Below are 17,254 nucleotides of genomic sequence, written 5' to 3'. Positions count from 1 at the left end.
CACAACTTTCAACAACAATAACAATTCTCATCACCAATTCACCAATTCACCAATTCCTGATACACAATGCATCAATTCATAAACAACACATTTAACAGCAACAACAACAACAACATCTAATCATGAATTCATCCTCAATCTAACAACCATAACATCATTCATCATCAATTTCACACAACAACACATTATGTTCATATATACCCATTTTGACATACAAATTCAACAACAACACAATTATCATTCAATTCATGTACATAATCATGTCATCAAAATTAAGCACGAATTTCTACAACAAAATTCAAATTAACCACTTAAGCAAAGAATTAGGGAAGAACTACAACTATTAATTATGATTGAATTTTAACCCCCTTACCTTAATTCTTCACAATCACCAGCTAAGGCTTCACTTTAGCTCCAAAGACTTGAATCTCTAGCCTCCTCTAGCTCTCTCTAGATCTTCCTCTTCAAACCCTTATCTTCTCTTGCCCTTTCTCTCTCTACCTCTTCTCTCAAAATGTGAAATGATTATGTAAACCCTATTTTCTTGAACACTAGAGTTTATATAGGCTCTATATAATTGGGCTCAACTCACAATGCCTTAATGGGCCTAACCCATTACTAATCTAATTCAAAATGTAATAATAACGGTCACCTACCGTTAATGAAACAATTCACTACAACTCTCTAGCACTTAGTAAAATAACAACTCTCACTAAGCACTAAAAATAATCTGCTTCAAAAATACTAAATTACCCCTACTCACAAAATGACCAAAATACACCTGAGTCCAAAAATGACTAAAATACCCTTCTAACACTGAATTCTACAATTCCCAACCAAAAATACACACAGAGGCAATTAATCACATAAGAGCACATATAACACATATAAAAACAATTAAATTAAATCTAGCGAAAAATCGGGCTGTTACAATCCCCAATACACCGTACACGGCAAACTCTCTCTTCTCCCCATCTGAAGAGAACTTGAGGCATAAAGGTACCGGTTGAGGAAGAACTAAATCAGCCGCCGCTAACCCTTGCTGTGTGTTTCAGATTATCACATCCTCTCTCGGTTTACGGTTGATGTTGAAAGAGGATTGCCATGAAAGCTTTATCCAGGTATTCCTAATACTCTAATCATTAATATCCTTGATAAATCAAACATGTCGTAGATCCGATCATAATCATGTTCAATGTTTTGTTTGCTTCGCTGTTAATTCATAATTGTTGAACATGTTTTATGAAAAATGTTTTTATTAAGATCTAAATTTCCAACAAGTGGTATCAGAGCCACCTTCATGTTTGATCTACTAAGATTTTTTTTTGATTAACATACATTCGGTTTATAGACATCATGCATTGCTGTTTAGGGTTTTATTTGTTGTGGATGATATATGTTTTCGATGGATGTTGTTTTATTCATCGTTGATTTGTTGCATATATTTGGCATGGCTATTAAGGTATTTAACATCGTGATACTGTAAACCATGTGTATGTGAAATCATTTTGTTTGGTTTTCGGGTAGTCCTTATTTTCGACACGAAAGTTTAAAATTTGATATGGAGTTTGCTTGATTCTATTATGTAACTGTTTACACTGATTTTTGGTAAACAACCACTGGTTTAAAAAATAGTTACTTGCAAGATCAACCAGTAAATCTTAGGAGCATATTTGTGCTTTTGTGTATTTTCAAGAAATGTAATGTTCTAAAAAGTTAAATAAACAAAGAAAATGAAATCAATCGAACTCAACCTAGTTGAATTCAATCGAATATTGTTAAGTAAAGAACAAAGAAATCGTTCAAAATGAACAAGTAAAATGAAAAGACATTTAAGAAAAAGAACTTAAATTGCATTGATTGAATGTAAATTGGTACACAGATTCATACATTGCAACTTGTGACTCGTTTCTCGCTTCCATACGGATAATTTGAGTGTAAGTTTTGTATGATTGAATTGCGCCCACTTTCCCTTAGGAAAAACTACTATTTATACAAATAGGGATAACTAACTAAATTCGAATTTCAAACCTACAACGAAATAAAACTAACAAGCCTTATCCATCTAATTTGAATTTCGAACGCGCCTTTAAAAAATGGTTGTTGCTTGTCCTTATCCGAAAACGATAACCGCTCCTCGATAGGTTTTCGTTTGTCGAACTGGAACACATGCTCCCAGCAAGTCTAACTTCGATAAATTTGAGAACAATTCTTCATTTCTTCGATGATAAGGTCAACTCTCCTTTGATTGCATTTAATACCATATTAAATGATAGTCTTAAAAAATATAGGCTAACAAATTGCCCCCCAGAAACGTCATTTTCGACTCATCTTCTTGATAGGGAGAGAAAGATGTTTCTGACCCCGATGGATATACTTCGATTTGAATCAATATTTTGAAGTCTATGACGTCATCCGTTCAGAGAAACAATTCAAAAAGGAGATTTTGGTGTCCTCACCATAATTAGTGGGCCACATTCCATTCATTGGGAACTACGACTTTGTAAAAAATTGTCAACGCAAGATGTTGACACATGTCTAGATCAAAAGACTATAAAACATAAAGCTTTCACCTTTACCTTCTTACTTTCCAACTTTCCCTTTTTACTGTTCATTCTTCTCCCTCGCAAAGAAGCTTGACTAACCCTTTTTCAAAATTTCATCTTTTCCCAGAAAAAAATCATACCGCTCCGTTCGTCATTTCATTTACTAAACATTGCTTGCTATGACGAATGCAGAAAGCTCCTCCTCAAAGGCTGTCAAACGTGACGAACCCATTAATTTTTCCAAGGAATTTTCTGTTGGTGCTCCTGTGTTCATAGAAGAGCCAGACATCAAGGAAGCTGAAGAGAAAATCTGGAAATCCCAGGTAATTATCTCTTGCCCTAAATCACCACATGCATTATTAGGGCCGCTTCCCATAGACAAAGAAATTCCAAAAAGTCTTAGTGCTGTTTTTCCCTGTTTTGAAGAACAACTTCCTTTGATTTTCACCAAGAGTCCATATGACCTGAGTTTCCTAAAATCCAAATTCAGAACAGAGCCAAAAATTGATAAAGGTGAGCCCTACATCGGCTGGTTGGACAAATTAGAAAAGAAGAAAGGCAAATTTTGGAAGGATGTAGGAATCTTTGACCTTATTCAGCTATCTAGGCAAGGACCTAAATACCATAATGAACTGATAATTGCTGCCTTACATTTTTGGAACCCTTCGACAAACAGCCTCCACCTAAAGTGTGGTATGCTTACTCCTACCTTGCTGGATGTTGCAGGCATCACTGGCCTCAAACCCACTGGCCAAACCTTCGATCCTGATAACCATCACTCAGAATTCTCATTTGATTTTGCCAGACCTGCCTATGGCAATTACATCATAGATCACCATGACACTTCGACTGCCGAGGTTTCCAACACAGTGCGCATTGCCTTTTTAACTTATTGACAACCTTAGCCATTATCATAGGTTCATTTTCTGCTCAAGGTCTATCCAGATTCCCAAGAGATTGTCAACCTTAGCCATTCAGCTGCATGAAGGGAAAGACATTTGCCTAGGCAAACTCATTCTAGGATCTTTGTATGAAAACCTGAACCAAGCAGTGGCTAGTATTAAAGAATACCCATCCCGAGGCAGTCTTATTATTCCCTGTCCTATTTGGCTATTTCAACTGTGGCTCTTGGCCACTTTTAGGACGAAGCTGGGCGTCACCTTCCTCCTCGCCTTTCGACAGCATACGAGGAAAGTTCTATTGAAGGCATTGGCCTGGCCATGCTTCAATATGGCAATAGGACTTCTCAAGACCTGTTTTCCATTGCTTTTAATGCCTTCCTAGGATGTGACACTTTTACTCCTGCTATGGCCCCATTTGCTAGCAGATCTCGAGAGCCAACCTGGTTTACAAGAGAATTTCCAGCAACTTCTGCCGAAGATGAGGCAGAGACTAATGCCATCTGGGAAGCCTATTTGACTCCCACACTTTTGTCTAGCAGGATCACAACTGGTGGTCCCTATGGGTTGTATGGCTACCAGCCAAATCATGTCGCTCGTCAATTTGGTTTGGTTCAACCCAGGACCACTTCCTTGTTTAGCAGCATAGATGTCCTGAGGCAGCCACTAATAGAACAATTCTAGAGATCAACTTTGTGCAAGGCAGAGAAACAAACACTTGTTTTCAAGCCCATTGCATTTGCCTTATCTACTTCATGCACTGAAGCATTCTTTCGATGGTGGCGGGATTATTATAAACGCCAGACCAATCGAGTGAATCCTGATCAAATACTTCCCCAACTAATCCTTGCTTTTAACACTGTGCAGAGCAGGACTAAGAAGACCAAAGGTACGCATATTCGAGAAATTCAGGCTTTTCAAAAATACTTTCAAACTGTATATGATCCTTTACATTTGAAAAGGACAGTCAACTACGCCGCCCAAACTTTAAGAGATAAAATTTATGATAAACTTCCTTCGATTAAGTTTCCACCTTTTACTCCCAGTAAATATCTTTTTGCACTACATTTTAAAACGAAATTCCCACCATTACCAACCAGTAAACTGGCATTAGCTTTTAGGCCACCATATCCGAAATGGTTACCTTGTGTTTCTTTACTGGGAATGAAACAACAATTAATAAAGAAAGATGAGGACAAAGTGACTGCATCGAAATACAACCTATATACTTTTAGAGGTCATCTTGGCTTAGACCTATCTCACATTCGAATCATTTCTCCGATAGGAGTAGGTATGGATCTGTCCAATTTTAGAACAAATAAAACAATTTGGATAGAAAAAAAACAATTACAACTTATCTTTCTATTCATTTGCTTGCAGCTGTTTCCTTGGATTCAAAATATGGAGATCAAGGTGATGATGAGGATGTGCCAAAACCATTTAAGTCCAAATCAGGGAAGTCATCAAAGAAGAAGAAATCTTCTAAGTCAGAGAAAAAACAAACTGCACCCTCTCTCGAACTGTCTCCCGAACCATCTCCCAAGGAAACTGAGGGCCCTGCGCTTGGAGATCATGTAAGTTCCCCTTAGCTTGATCTATCTTCGAATACTTCCTTGCGTAATAGTATCTTATCGTTAAAACCTTTTCAGCCTGACTCTCCCTCTGAGACTGTAGAAGTTACCACAACTTTAGGAGTGCCCAAGATCAAAGAAGGCCGAAGGAAGAGGAAACACAAGGCTCCAGAAATTACTGTCGAGACAACGCATACCGACGGGTCTCCGGCCAAATCGAACTCCAAGAAAAGGAAACAAGGCCATAAGGACTCCAATCCTAACAGTGCTCATTCTTGTGTAGGTGACAATGTCTCGAAGGTAATTTATCGAACTAATGCCATACTTAACATATTTCTTTTCATGTTATTTCGACAGTTCCTTACAATATTTATCCTATTTCTTTCAGGGTGTCGATCATGGCATTGTTGATACATTTCAACAAGGTCAATTTCTATCTTCTAACAAGATAACTCCCACTCCTATTGTTGAGGAAAAAGAAGGTGTCGAGACCAGCACTCCTGATGTTGTTGTTACTTCTCCCAACCAACCATCAAAAACACATGATGAGGGTTTAAACCTAGACAGGTTGATCGAGGAGGAAGGACGAATTCTCGAGAAGGATGCCTCTGACCAAAATGACGATTCGTCGAAAAAGGTCACATCAATGGCAAACCTTGACTTAATGGATGCCACTATAAGCCAGGAAGAACTCGACCGTCTTGAACAGGAGAACCCTCTAGACGCCTTTGCTTTCTTGATGAAAAACGACGCGCTATTCTCGAAGAGTAGTGGGAAATCCTCAAATGTCTCTGCTGATGCTTCGTCAGAGACTTCGAAAGAAAATCTCTTAGCGGAATTTCGGGGAAAAGTTTTGAAGATCATCCTACTGGAGGCCATCGAGCAAGACGAGGGCGTCATCGATGAAGTGAAAGAACTACTTCGCAAACTGAGTGAGCTTCCATCTGGCTCGAAATTTCAAAACATCTCTCAAGTGTTAGAGCCTCTTCTCAATGGTATTAATCAAAGTTTCCAACAAAAGATGACTAGTCAGGTTGAACTTGAAGAGCAAACGCAACGCTGCGACCAACTTTTGGCAGACGTTTCTGTTTTCAATGTCAAATTCGAAGCCTTTCAACAGGAAACTCCAGTCACTCGTCAAAAGGTTGAAGAGATTAAGGCTGCCATTGCAAAACACAAGGCAGAAATCCAGGAATTGGAGACCCAGAAAACCAATCTCTTAGATAAAGAGAAACTTATGAAACGAGAGGCTCATGCTGTCCTTCAAAAGGCTAAAGAATCGAAACGATTCCAGTAGCAAATACACGTCCTCATTGAAAATGGCAAGGCTCTCGATGGAAAGCTTTCAGAATTTAAAATTCAACTTGACAAGCTTTTGTCCGAATTTGACATTTAGCACAAGTATCTTTGTAATAATTTCTATTTTGAAACAATTTGTTCCTTTTTAATTTTGTATTCCATGACGGCATCTCTACCGGTCTTTTTAATGGCATTAATGTTTTTTTTATTTCTTAGAAACATCACTTGCCAGTTTTATTTTCTTTAAAATATTACAAAATACTATTTCGGAACAAGTTTCAAGAAAAAGTAATGATGAGAAACTAAAAAGTTTCTTTTGTTTAACCAAACAAGTTAAACTTTGCCTAGGAAACCGTAAAGCTTCTTGTCATTTATGTCATTAGAGGAAAATACATAAAAAGTAAATAGATAAACTTTACAACTTTCCTTTTTTTTCCAAGGCAATCTGCAGCCATCAGAGCACCACGTGTATGCATCTGTATAAGTTAGAAAACCGTAAAAAGTAACCCCCTTCAACTTCTGCTTCCATTATAAATACCAATCTTCTCTTGAAAGTTCCATCATCTTCTTCCCATTTCCATTTCTCTATAAAATTCTCAAACTTTTCTCTAAGTTTTTGTAACGCCCCATTTTTATTCTAATATTTTAGTAGATGTGTGAATATTTTTATATGACTTTAATTGCTATATATATATATATATATATATATATATATATATATATATATATATATATATATATATATATATGATTTTATATGAAATATATGTTTTATATGATTTTATATGAAATATGTTATGATGCTATTTTATTATATGAATATTGGGGTTGTGTATTATTTAAATGAATGTTGTTATTATTTGATAGAAATAATATGAGAAATAGAAATATTATAGAAATAGTATTTATTTTTGGTTAATGGGAATTAAGTGGAAATTAATAGAAATTAAGGGAGTTGGGTGAGAAAAGAAAAGAGAGATATTTTTGAAGAAAAAGAAAGAAAAAGGGAGAGAAACATTTTCACGTAAAAACATTAGAAGAAAACTGGTTTTGGAGAGAAAACCTAGAAGAGGCCAAGAGAGAGCTAGGAAGGAATCGATTGCGGTAGCTTGTCGTTTGGTGTTGCTGAATTAAGGTAAGGGTGGGATTCCTTTCAATAATCTTGATATATAATTTGAAAATTGATGAAATTGTTGTTCTTGAGTTTAGGGTTTGAGAGGTTATGTTAGATGATAATTTATAATAAAACATGTTGTTTAATTGTATGAATATAGGTTGTTTTACCCCTATGATGTATACTAAACCTGTAAACATGTTTGTGAACCAATTTGGGTGATTAAGGGATCAAAGCTAGGATTTTGGGGTGAAACTATGTTGAAATCGCAGCATTTTTCTGAAATCTGAAGCAGGACGCGAAAGCGTCGCATTAGCGTCCAGAAAGCGTCCACACCTTGTAGCTGCCTAGAAATTTTTGTGGAGGACGCGAAAGCGTCCTTTTGACGCGAAAGCGTCCTACCCTTTTTGTAGAGGACGCGAAAGCGTCCCATTAGCGTGCAGAAAGCGTCCTCATCCTGAGTTACGACATTTTGGACGCGAAAGCGTGCTTCGCTCTCGAAAGCGTCCTGTCCCTTTTTGTAGAGGACGCGAAAGCGTCCTTCTGTCGCGAAAGCGTCCCTGGTCCTGTGCGGCCATTTTCTGAATTTTGTTTAGAGCGCTAGGGGTCTATTCTAATTATTTTAATAGGTTCCCTTGATTTATTAAGCCCTGTTTATGAAGTGAATATATTATTATCGAAGGTTGTACTATATGAAATGTATGTGTAAGCACTTTTGTATAATAAAAGTTGTTGTTCCATTGTCGAAGTTGTTGTATCGTCTAATGTCGAAGTTGGGGAGTGTGTCATAATTGTTTTAGGCACATACGTTGTTGTTGTTGTTGTTGTCGTTGTTGAAGTTGTATGTTGATATACACAAGTTGAGTCCATTTGCATACTCACATCTGTTGGGGGCTTATGCCCTGGAATGTTCATCATTCACCCGTTGGGGGCTCATGCCCTGGAATGTTTATCATTTACTTGTTGGGGGCTTATGCCCTGGGATGCTTTAACCATCCAATTTGTTGGGGGCTTATGCCCTGGAATGCTTAGCATTCAACGCGCGTAGATTGGTACCACCTGCATGATGCATTAGTTGTTGTTGTCGTAGCATTGTTGGGTTGTTGTTGTCGTTGTAGCATTGTCGAGTTGTTGTCGTTGTCGAATTGTCGAGTTATCGGTGTCGTTGTGGATAATGTTGTTGTTGTTGTTGTTGTACCTTGTTGCTGAAAATGATTATGTTGTTGTTATACGTATTCTTATATACATTATTAATGATGCATGTTGTGATATATTGTTATTTTCATTAATTTGATGAATTATATATTATTATTATTGGATAAGTTTCTCACCCCTTCTGCGTATATGTTGCCTCGACCGTGGGTAATGTGCAGGTAATGATGGCTTGTAGGTTGATTGGCTCAAGTGTCTAGGGCTCTGATACATATTAGGATGGGGATCGTCGCGAGTGTCTTCTCATTTCTTTTATGTATCACATATTTTGGAAAGGACTTGCTATTAGAATAAAGTTGAATTATGTTGTGGCCTTTGTGCCAAGATTTTTATTGATGTTGAATTTGGTTGAATTTATATTTTAAAGAATTATTCCGCTGCAGTTTTTAAGATAATTTAAATGTTGGTTTTTAAATAAATAGACAATTTTCTATTATGAAATTTTGATTAGCAGTGTGACACTCCGTTGTGTGGTTACTTTGATTTTATTTATTAATATTACGTTGTTGGGAGAACGGGGTGTTACAATTGGTATCAGAGCAAGTCGGTCCGTCCTGCCAATTAGTAGAGTCGTGTCGAGCCTAGTAGTGTTGTGTGACAATTTTGTATTGTCCTTGTTGTCCTGTTTGTCGTTTGTTGTGTAACCCCTTGTATGGACTGGTTGGAGTACAACCGTGTCCATATTAATTGTTTTAGAAAGACGGTGTACTTTTCTTCTGCTGAAGAAGAGAGTGGAGCAGAATTTTTATCTACCAAGCAGCTGAAGCAGTTAGAACATGATGGAAACTTGATGTTTTCCTTGATGGCGTACTTGTCTGTGGAGAATCAGTCGGTAATTGATAGATTGCCCGTGGTGAATGAATTTCCTGAAGTTTTTCCTGATGAGATTCCAGATGTGCCACCAGAGAGGGAGGTTGAATTTTCAATTGACCTTGTGCCGGGTACGAAGCCTGTGTCGATGGCTCCTTACCGTATGTCAGCCTCCGAGTTGGTAGAATTGAAGAAGCAGTTGGAAGAATTGCTTGATAAGAAGTTTGTAAGACCGAGTGTCTCACCTTGGGGAGCGCCGGTATTGTTGGTGAAGAAGAAGGATGGTAGCATGAGATTGTGCATAGATTACCGTCAGCTGAATAAAGTGACGATAAAGAACAGGTATCCACTTCCGAGAATTGACGACTTGATGGATCAATTAGTGGGTGCTCGTGTGTTTAGTAAAATTGATTTGAGGTCAGGTTACCATCAGATTAAGGTGAAGGATGAAGATATGCAAAAGACGGCATTTAGGACACGGTATGGACACTATGAATATAAAGTGATGCCTTTCGGTGTTACTAATGCGCCTGGAGTGTTCATGGAGTATATGAACAGAATTTTTCATGCTTTTCTAGATAAATTTGTTGTTGTGTTTATTGACGATATTTTGATTTATTCTAAGACTGAAGAAGAGCATGCAGAACATTTGAAGATTGTTTTACAGGTGCTGAAAGAAAAGAAATTGTATGCAAAACTGTCAAAGTGCGAGTTCTGGTTAAGTGAAGTAAGTTTCCTTGGCCATATTATTTCTGGTAGTGGTATTGCAGTTGACCCGTCGAAAGTTGAAGCGGTATCGCAATGGGAGACTCCTAAGTCAGTTACGGAGATCAGAAGTTTTCTTGGTTTGGCTGGTTATTACAGAAGATTTATCGAAGTATTTTCGAAGTTGGCACTTCCATTGACTCAGTTGACCTGTAAAGGTAAAGCTTTTGTGTGGGATGCTCAGTGTGAGAATAATTTCAATGAGTTGAAGCGAAGATTGACGACGGCTCCAATTTTGATTTTACCAGAGCCAGATAAACCTTTTGTGGTATATTGTGATGCGTCTAAGTTGGGTTTAGGTGGTGTGCTTATGCAAGATGGCAAAGTAGTGGCTTATGCGTCGAGACAATTGAGAATACATGAGAAGAACTATCCTACACATGATTTAGAGTTGGCTGCTGTGGTTTTTGTGTTGAAAATTTGGAGACACTATTTTTACGGTTCCAGATTTGAAGTGTTTAGTGATCATAAGAGTCTGAAATATTTATTTGATCAAAAAGAGTTGAACATGAGACAGAGAAGGTGGCTAGAGTTGTTGAAGGATTATGATTTTGGTTTGAATTATCATCCGGGTAAAGCCAATGTGGTTGCAGATGCCTTGAGTAGGAAAACATTGCACATGTCGGCTATGATGGTGAAAGAATTTGAATTGCTGGAACAGTTTAGAGACTTAAGTCTTGTTTGTGAATTGGCACCTCAGAGTGTGCAGTTGGGTATGTTGAAAATTAATAATGATTTCTTGAAGAGTATCAAAGAAGCCTAGGAGGTTGATGTGAAATTTGTAGACTTGATGGGTGCTAGTAATCAGAATGCAGATGGTGATTTTCAGGTTGATGATCAAGGAGTGTTGAGATTCCGAGGTAGGATTTGTATTCCTGATAATAATGAATTGAAAAAGTTGATTTTAGAAGAAAGTCACAGAAGCAACTTGAGTATCCATCCGGGAGCTACAAAGATGTACCACGACTTGAAGAAACTGTTTTGGTGGTCTGGGTTGAAGCGAGATGTCGCATAATTTGTATATGCTTGTTTGACTTGTCAGAAATCGAAAGTTGAACATCAAAAGCCTGCTGGTTTGTTGACACCATTAGATGTGCCGGAATGGAAATGGGATAGCATCTCCATGGACTTTGTGACGAGTTTACCAAACACTCAAAGAGGGCATGATGCCATTTGGGTTGTTGTCGATAGATTGACGAAGTCGGCACACTTTATTCCAATTAATATCACTTATTCGGTAGCTCAGTTGGCGGAGATTTATATTCATAATATTGTGAAGTTACATGGTGTCCCGTCGAGTATTGTGTCGGATAGAGATCCGAGGTTCGCTTCGAGATTTTAAAAGAGCTTGCAAGAAGCTTTGGGCTCTCAGCTGAAGTTGAGTTCAGCTTATCATCCGCAAACAGATGGTCAGTCGGAAAGGACGATTCAATCATTAGAAGATTTGTTGAGGGTGTGTGTACTTGAGCAAGGTGGAGCTTGGGACAGTCACCTACCATTGATAGAGTTCACGTACAACAATAGTTACCACTCGAGTATTGGTATGGCACCTTTTGAAGCTTTATATGGTCGAAGGTGTAGAACTCCTTTATGTTGGTTTGAGTCGGGTGAAAGTGTTGTGTTAGGGCCTGAAATAGTTCAGCAGACTACGGAGAAGGTCAAGATGATAAGAGAGCATATGAAAGAGTCGCAGAGTCGACAGAAGAGCTATCATGACAAGCGTAGGAAGGACCTTGAGTTTCAAGAGGGTGACCATGTGTTCTTGAGAGTCACTCCTATGACCGGTGTGGGTCGTGCATTGAAGTCTAAGAAGCTGACTCCAAAGTTTATTGGTCCTTATCAGATATCTGAGAGAATTGGCACGGTGGCTTATAGAATTGGTTTGCCACCACATCTTTCGAACTTGCATGATGTGTTTCATGTGTCACAACTTCGGAGGTATGTAGCGGATCCTTCACATGTCATTCCTAGAGATGATGTGCAAGTTAGAGACAACCTTACGGTAGAAACTTTACCTTTGAGGATCGATGATCGTAAGGTGAAGACGTTGAGAGGCAAGGAGATACCTCTAGTGAGAGTTGTTTGGGGAGGAGCAGCTGGTGAAAGTCTTACTTGGGAGTTGGAGAGTAAGATGCAGGAGTCTTATCCTGAGTTGTTTACTTGAGGTAATATTTCGAGGACGAAATTCTATAAGTTGGGGAGAGTTGTAACGCCCCATTTTTATTCTAATATTTTAGTAGATGTGTGAATATTTTTATATGACTTTAATTGCTATATATATATATATATATATATATATATATATATATATGATTTTATGTGAAATATATGTTTTATATGATTTTATATGAAATATGTTATGATGCTATTTTATTATATGAATATTGGGGTTGTGTATTATTTAAATGAATGTTGTTATTATTTGATAGAAATAATATGAGAAATAGAAATATTATAGAAATAGTATTTATTTTTGGTTAATGGGAATTAAGTGGAAATTAATAGAAATTAAGGGAGTTGGGTGAGAAAAGAAAAGAGAGATATTTTTGAAGAAAAAGGGAGAGAAACATTTTCACGTAAAAACATTAGAAGAAAACTAGTTTTGGAGAGAAAACCTAGAAGAGGCCAAGAGAGAGCTAGGAAGGAATCGATTGCGGTAGCTTGTCGTTTGGTGTTGCTGAATTAAGGTAAGTGTGGGATTCCTTTCAATAATCTTGATATATAATTTGAAAATTGATGAAATTGTTGTTCTTGAGTTTAGGGTTTGAGAGGTTATGTTAGATGATAATTTATAATAAAACATGTTGTTTAATTGTATGAATATAGGTTGTTTTACCCCTATGATGTATACTAAACCTGTAAACATGTTTGTGAACCAATTTGGGTGATTAAGGGATCAAAGCTAGGATTTTGGGGTGAAACTATGTTGAAATCGCAGCATTTTTCTGAAATCTGAAGCAGGACGCGAAAGCGTCGCATTAGCGTCCAGAAAGCGTCCACACCTTGTAGCTGCCCAGAAATTTTTGTGGAGGACGCGAAAGCGTCCTTTTGACGCGAAAGCGTCCTACCCTTTTTGTAGAGGACGCGAAAGCGTCCCATTAGCGTGCAGAAAGCGTCCTCATCCTGAGTTACGACATTTTGAACGCGAAAGCGTACTTCGCTCGCGAAAGCGTCCTGTCCCTTTTTGTAGAGGACGCGAAAGCGTCTTTCTGTCGCGAAAGCGTCCCTGGTCCTGTGCGGCCATTTTCTGAATTTTGTTTAGAGCGCTAGGGGTCTATTCTAATTATTTTAATAGGTTCCCTTGATTTATTAAGCCATGTTTATGAAGTGAATATATTATTATCGAAGGTTGTACTATATGAAATGTATGTGTAAGCACTTTTGTATAATAAAAGTTGTTGTTCCATTGTCGAAGTTGTTGTATCGTCTAATGTCGAAGTTGGGGAGTGTGTCATAATTGTTTTAGGCACATACGTTGTTGTTGTTGTTGTTGTTGTTGTCGTTGTTGAAGTTGTATGTTGATATACACAAGTTGAGTCCATTTGCATACTCACATCTGTTGGGGGCTTATGCCCTGGAATGTTCATCATTCACCCGTTGGGGGCTCATGCCCTGGAATGTTTATCATTCACTTGTTGGGGGCTTATGCCCTGGGATGCTTTAACCATCCAATTTGTTGGGGGCTTATGCCCTGGAATGCTTAGCATTCAACGCGCGTAGATTGGTACCACCTGCATGATGCATTAGTTGTTGTTGTCGTAGCATTGTTGGGTTGTTGTTGTCGTTGTAGCATTGTCGAGTTGTTGTCGTTGTCGAATTGTCGAGTTATCGGTGTCGTTGTGGATAATGTTGTTGTTGTTGTTGTTGTACCTTGTTGCTGAAAATGATTATGTTGTTGTTATACGTATTCTTATATACATTATTAATGATGCATGTTGTGATATATTGTTATTTTCATTAATTTGATGAATTATATATTATTATTATTGGATAAGTTTCTCACCCCTTCTGCGTATATGTTGCCTCGACCGTGGGTAATGTGCAGGTAATGATGGCTTGTAGGTTGATTGGCTCAAGTGTCTAGGGCTCTGATACATATTAGGATGGGGATCGTCGCGAGTGTCTTCTCATTTCTTTTATGTATCACATATTTTGGAAAGGACTTGCTATTAGAATAAAGTTGAATTATGTTGTGGCCTTTGTGCCAAGATTTTTATTGATGTTGAATTTGGTTGAATTTATATTTTAAAGAATTATTCCGCTGCAGTTTGTAAGATAATTTAAATGTTGGTTTTTAAATAAATAGACAATTTTCTATTATGAAATTTTGATTAGCAGTGTGACACTCCGTTGTGTGGTTACTCTGATTTTATTTATTAATATTACGTTGTTGGGAGAACGGGGTGTTACAGTTTTCTTCTCAAAAATGGAGTTTTTAGGTGATGATCTTCTTATCAACATTGCTAAGAGAGTTTCTGCGCGTAGCATGCATGACCTTTTCTACTTTCAGAGAACTAACAAAAGGCATGCAGTACTTTGTAGAGATCCCATTATCTCCAAGTCCTTTGGTGGGGACTACATCCCTCTTCTTGATGACCTGGAACCAAGCCATGAAAAACTCGATTTCATGGAGCGTCTATGGGCTCATGGCAATCCTATGTTCTGCCTCCTCCGGTGTTCTCAACAAACGTTGCATGCTACACCCAACCTTGGTACCGTAGATCGTTTACTGAAGAACGCTGCTCCTTTTAAAAGCGCTGAATACTTCCAACTCCTTATGAAGGCTATGGGTCCACCTCCTCTAGACTATGAGGGACTTGTTGAAGACTTCAAGGAATTCTTGATGACCAGAAGGATGAAGCGTTATCGGCTGGACATTCTAGGAGGCGACACTCCTTTCAGATTTCGCTGTACATGGTACAGGAGAGCTATGGCTGCAGGCCTGGTGCGTCGCCAGTTTTGCAACAACTGGCTTTACTGCCCAGGAGATGGAAGAGCGGGGCATTATCGCGGCTTTCTTCCTGCTGCTGATGAAGATTACACTCTACATAACTTCTGCATCAATTGTCGCCTTGACTCAGAAGTTCGGGTTTATCAAAGTCTTTGGCATGAATCATGAATGGTAGATTCTTTTAGTTGTTTTTCAGACTTCACTTTGTTTGCACTTTTTTTGTAATGGTTAGTCTATCCATTTTGGGACTTATGATTTAAACTGCCCGTTAGTTGGCACTAAATCTATAATGCCATGTTTCGTTTTTTATTTCGAACTACTCTTGTGCAATTTTAATTTCTTGCAACATCGGCTTATATTTTTTCAAATATTTTCCGTTTATGCGCATAACTCTTTGATCATCATTTAATTCATTGATTTCATACGCATTATTCGAAAAAAACTTTTCGAATTTTCCATGGTCCTTCCCAGCAAGGAGACCATTCCCCCAGCACTCGACTTTTCTTGTCCATTGGTAGAATAACTTTCCATACTAAGTCTCCTTGAGCAAAAAGCTTCGACTTAACTTTCTTATTGTAAGCCTTTGCAATTCTTTCTTTCTGCTTTGTGAGAACTTCTAGCGCCATCAATCTTTCTTCATCCAGATCCACTAACTCATCCAAAATCATATCCCAATAATGATTTGTTGGAATTTCGAATTGTCTCTGGACTCTAGTTGATTGAAGCAAAATTTCAACTGGCAAAACATCGTCATGGCCAAATGTGAGCCTATAGGGTGTAGTATTTGTCGATTCTTTGGGAGAGGTTCGACATGCCCACAAAGCTTCAACAAGAAATTCATGCCAATTTTGGGGTTTGCCCTTGGCTTTCCTCTTGACTATGGAAATAATATTTTTGTTTGCTGCCTCGAGCTGGCCATTGGCTTGAGCATAATATGGTGTCAAAGTTAATAATTTAAAACATGTATTTTCAGCAAACTTTACCATCTTCCGACCAGTAAACACGGATCCTTGATCTGTAGTGATGGTCTCTGGAATGCCAAATTTGTAAATAATATATTTCTGGATGAAACTTATCACTTCATCCTATGTAACTTCCTTTAGTGGGATTGCCTCTACCCATTTAGCAAAAAAATCTATCCCAACTAAAATATATTTGTGGCCTTTCGATGATTTAGGTTTTATTTACCCAATCACATCTAAAGCCCATCCTCTAAATGGCCAAGGTTTTACTATCGAATGTAGTTCACTGGCTGGTACACGTTGGATTCCAGCGTGCTCTTGGCACCCTTGGCAACCTTTGGCAAACTCTATGCAATCTTTTAGCATGGTTGGCCAATATACTCCTTGTCGAAACAAAAGCCATTTCATTTTATGGCCTACTTGGTGTGTACCACATGTTCCACTATGAGTATTGGAAACGGCCAAATATGCTTCAGCTTCTCCGAGACATTTAAGTAAAACTCCCTCTGGAGTCTTTTTGAATAACTCGTTCCCCACAATTATGTAGCTCAAGGCTTTATATTTTATTTTTCGACAAGTTGTACCATCAGGATTCTCCAGATAATTAACAATGGGCTTTCGCCAATCATTATTAGTTAAATTGTTAACAACCAAAATTTCGACCAAATTTGTACCTTGTATTTGTCTATGAGATGCCTCCATGCCCCCAGATTTTGGTGTTGACAATTTTTTGGGGAGAGATTGTTTCGAACTGCGCTTATTCCTGATCTCAATTGGCTCCATCTCTTGATCTTTTGAAACCTTATACCCAGAAGCTGCTTGAGCAAGATCATTTCCTTCTTGGTTCTCCATTCGGGGAACGTGTTTTATTTCGACACGGATAAAGCGTTTGAGTAACGCGTTTGCTAAGGTGAGGTATAGAATTAAACCTTCCTTGACGCATTTTTATTCTTTGGTCAATTGTCTCAACACTAATTCTGAGTCTCCTTTTATCTCGATGCTTTTTGCCCCCAATTCAAGTAAGATCTCTAAACCGGTAATCAAGCCCTAATATTCAGCCTCGTTATTCGAACAAAATTGGTTAATTCGAAATTTATACTTAGTTTTAGTGTTGTCTGGCGAAAC

General features: G+C 38.0%; 1 protein-coding gene and 2 long non-coding RNA genes across 3 annotated transcripts; 2 read left to right on the top strand and 1 right to left on the bottom strand.

Moving 5' to 3' along the window:
- Nucleotides 1–7,148: 7,148 nt before the first annotated feature.
- LOC146946907 (uncharacterized) lies at nt 7,149–9,036 on the top strand. Its single transcript, XR_015028297.1, has 2 exons — nt 7,149–7,450; nt 8,803–9,036. It is a non-coding gene; the product is annotated as an uncharacterized LOC146946907 (long non-coding RNA).
- A 3,779-nt stretch (nt 9,037–12,815) lies between these two features.
- Nucleotides 12,816–14,541, top strand: LOC146946906 (uncharacterized). Its single transcript, XR_015028296.1, has 2 exons — nt 12,816–12,903; nt 14,262–14,541. It is a non-coding gene; the product is annotated as an uncharacterized LOC146946906 (long non-coding RNA).
- Nucleotides 14,542–15,595: 1,054 nt separating this feature from the next.
- On the bottom strand, nt 15,596–16,153 carry LOC146946905 (uncharacterized). The gene has a single exon (XM_085748333.1). The coding sequence runs from the start codon at nt 16,151–16,153 to the stop codon at nt 15,596–15,598; it is 558 nt and encodes a 185-aa protein (XP_085604459.1).
- Between the last annotated feature and the right edge of the window lie 1,101 nt (nt 16,154–17,254).

Source organism: Medicago sativa, chromosome 2 (genome assembly GCF_051527215.1).
Source record: "Medicago sativa cultivar Bolivia chromosome 2, Bolivia_mono, whole genome shotgun sequence".
Lineage (NCBI taxonomy): Eukaryota > Viridiplantae > Streptophyta > Magnoliopsida > Fabales > Fabaceae > Medicago > Medicago sativa.
Note: the sequence above shows the minus strand (reverse complement) of the source record. Positions and strands in the feature narration are given on the sequence as shown.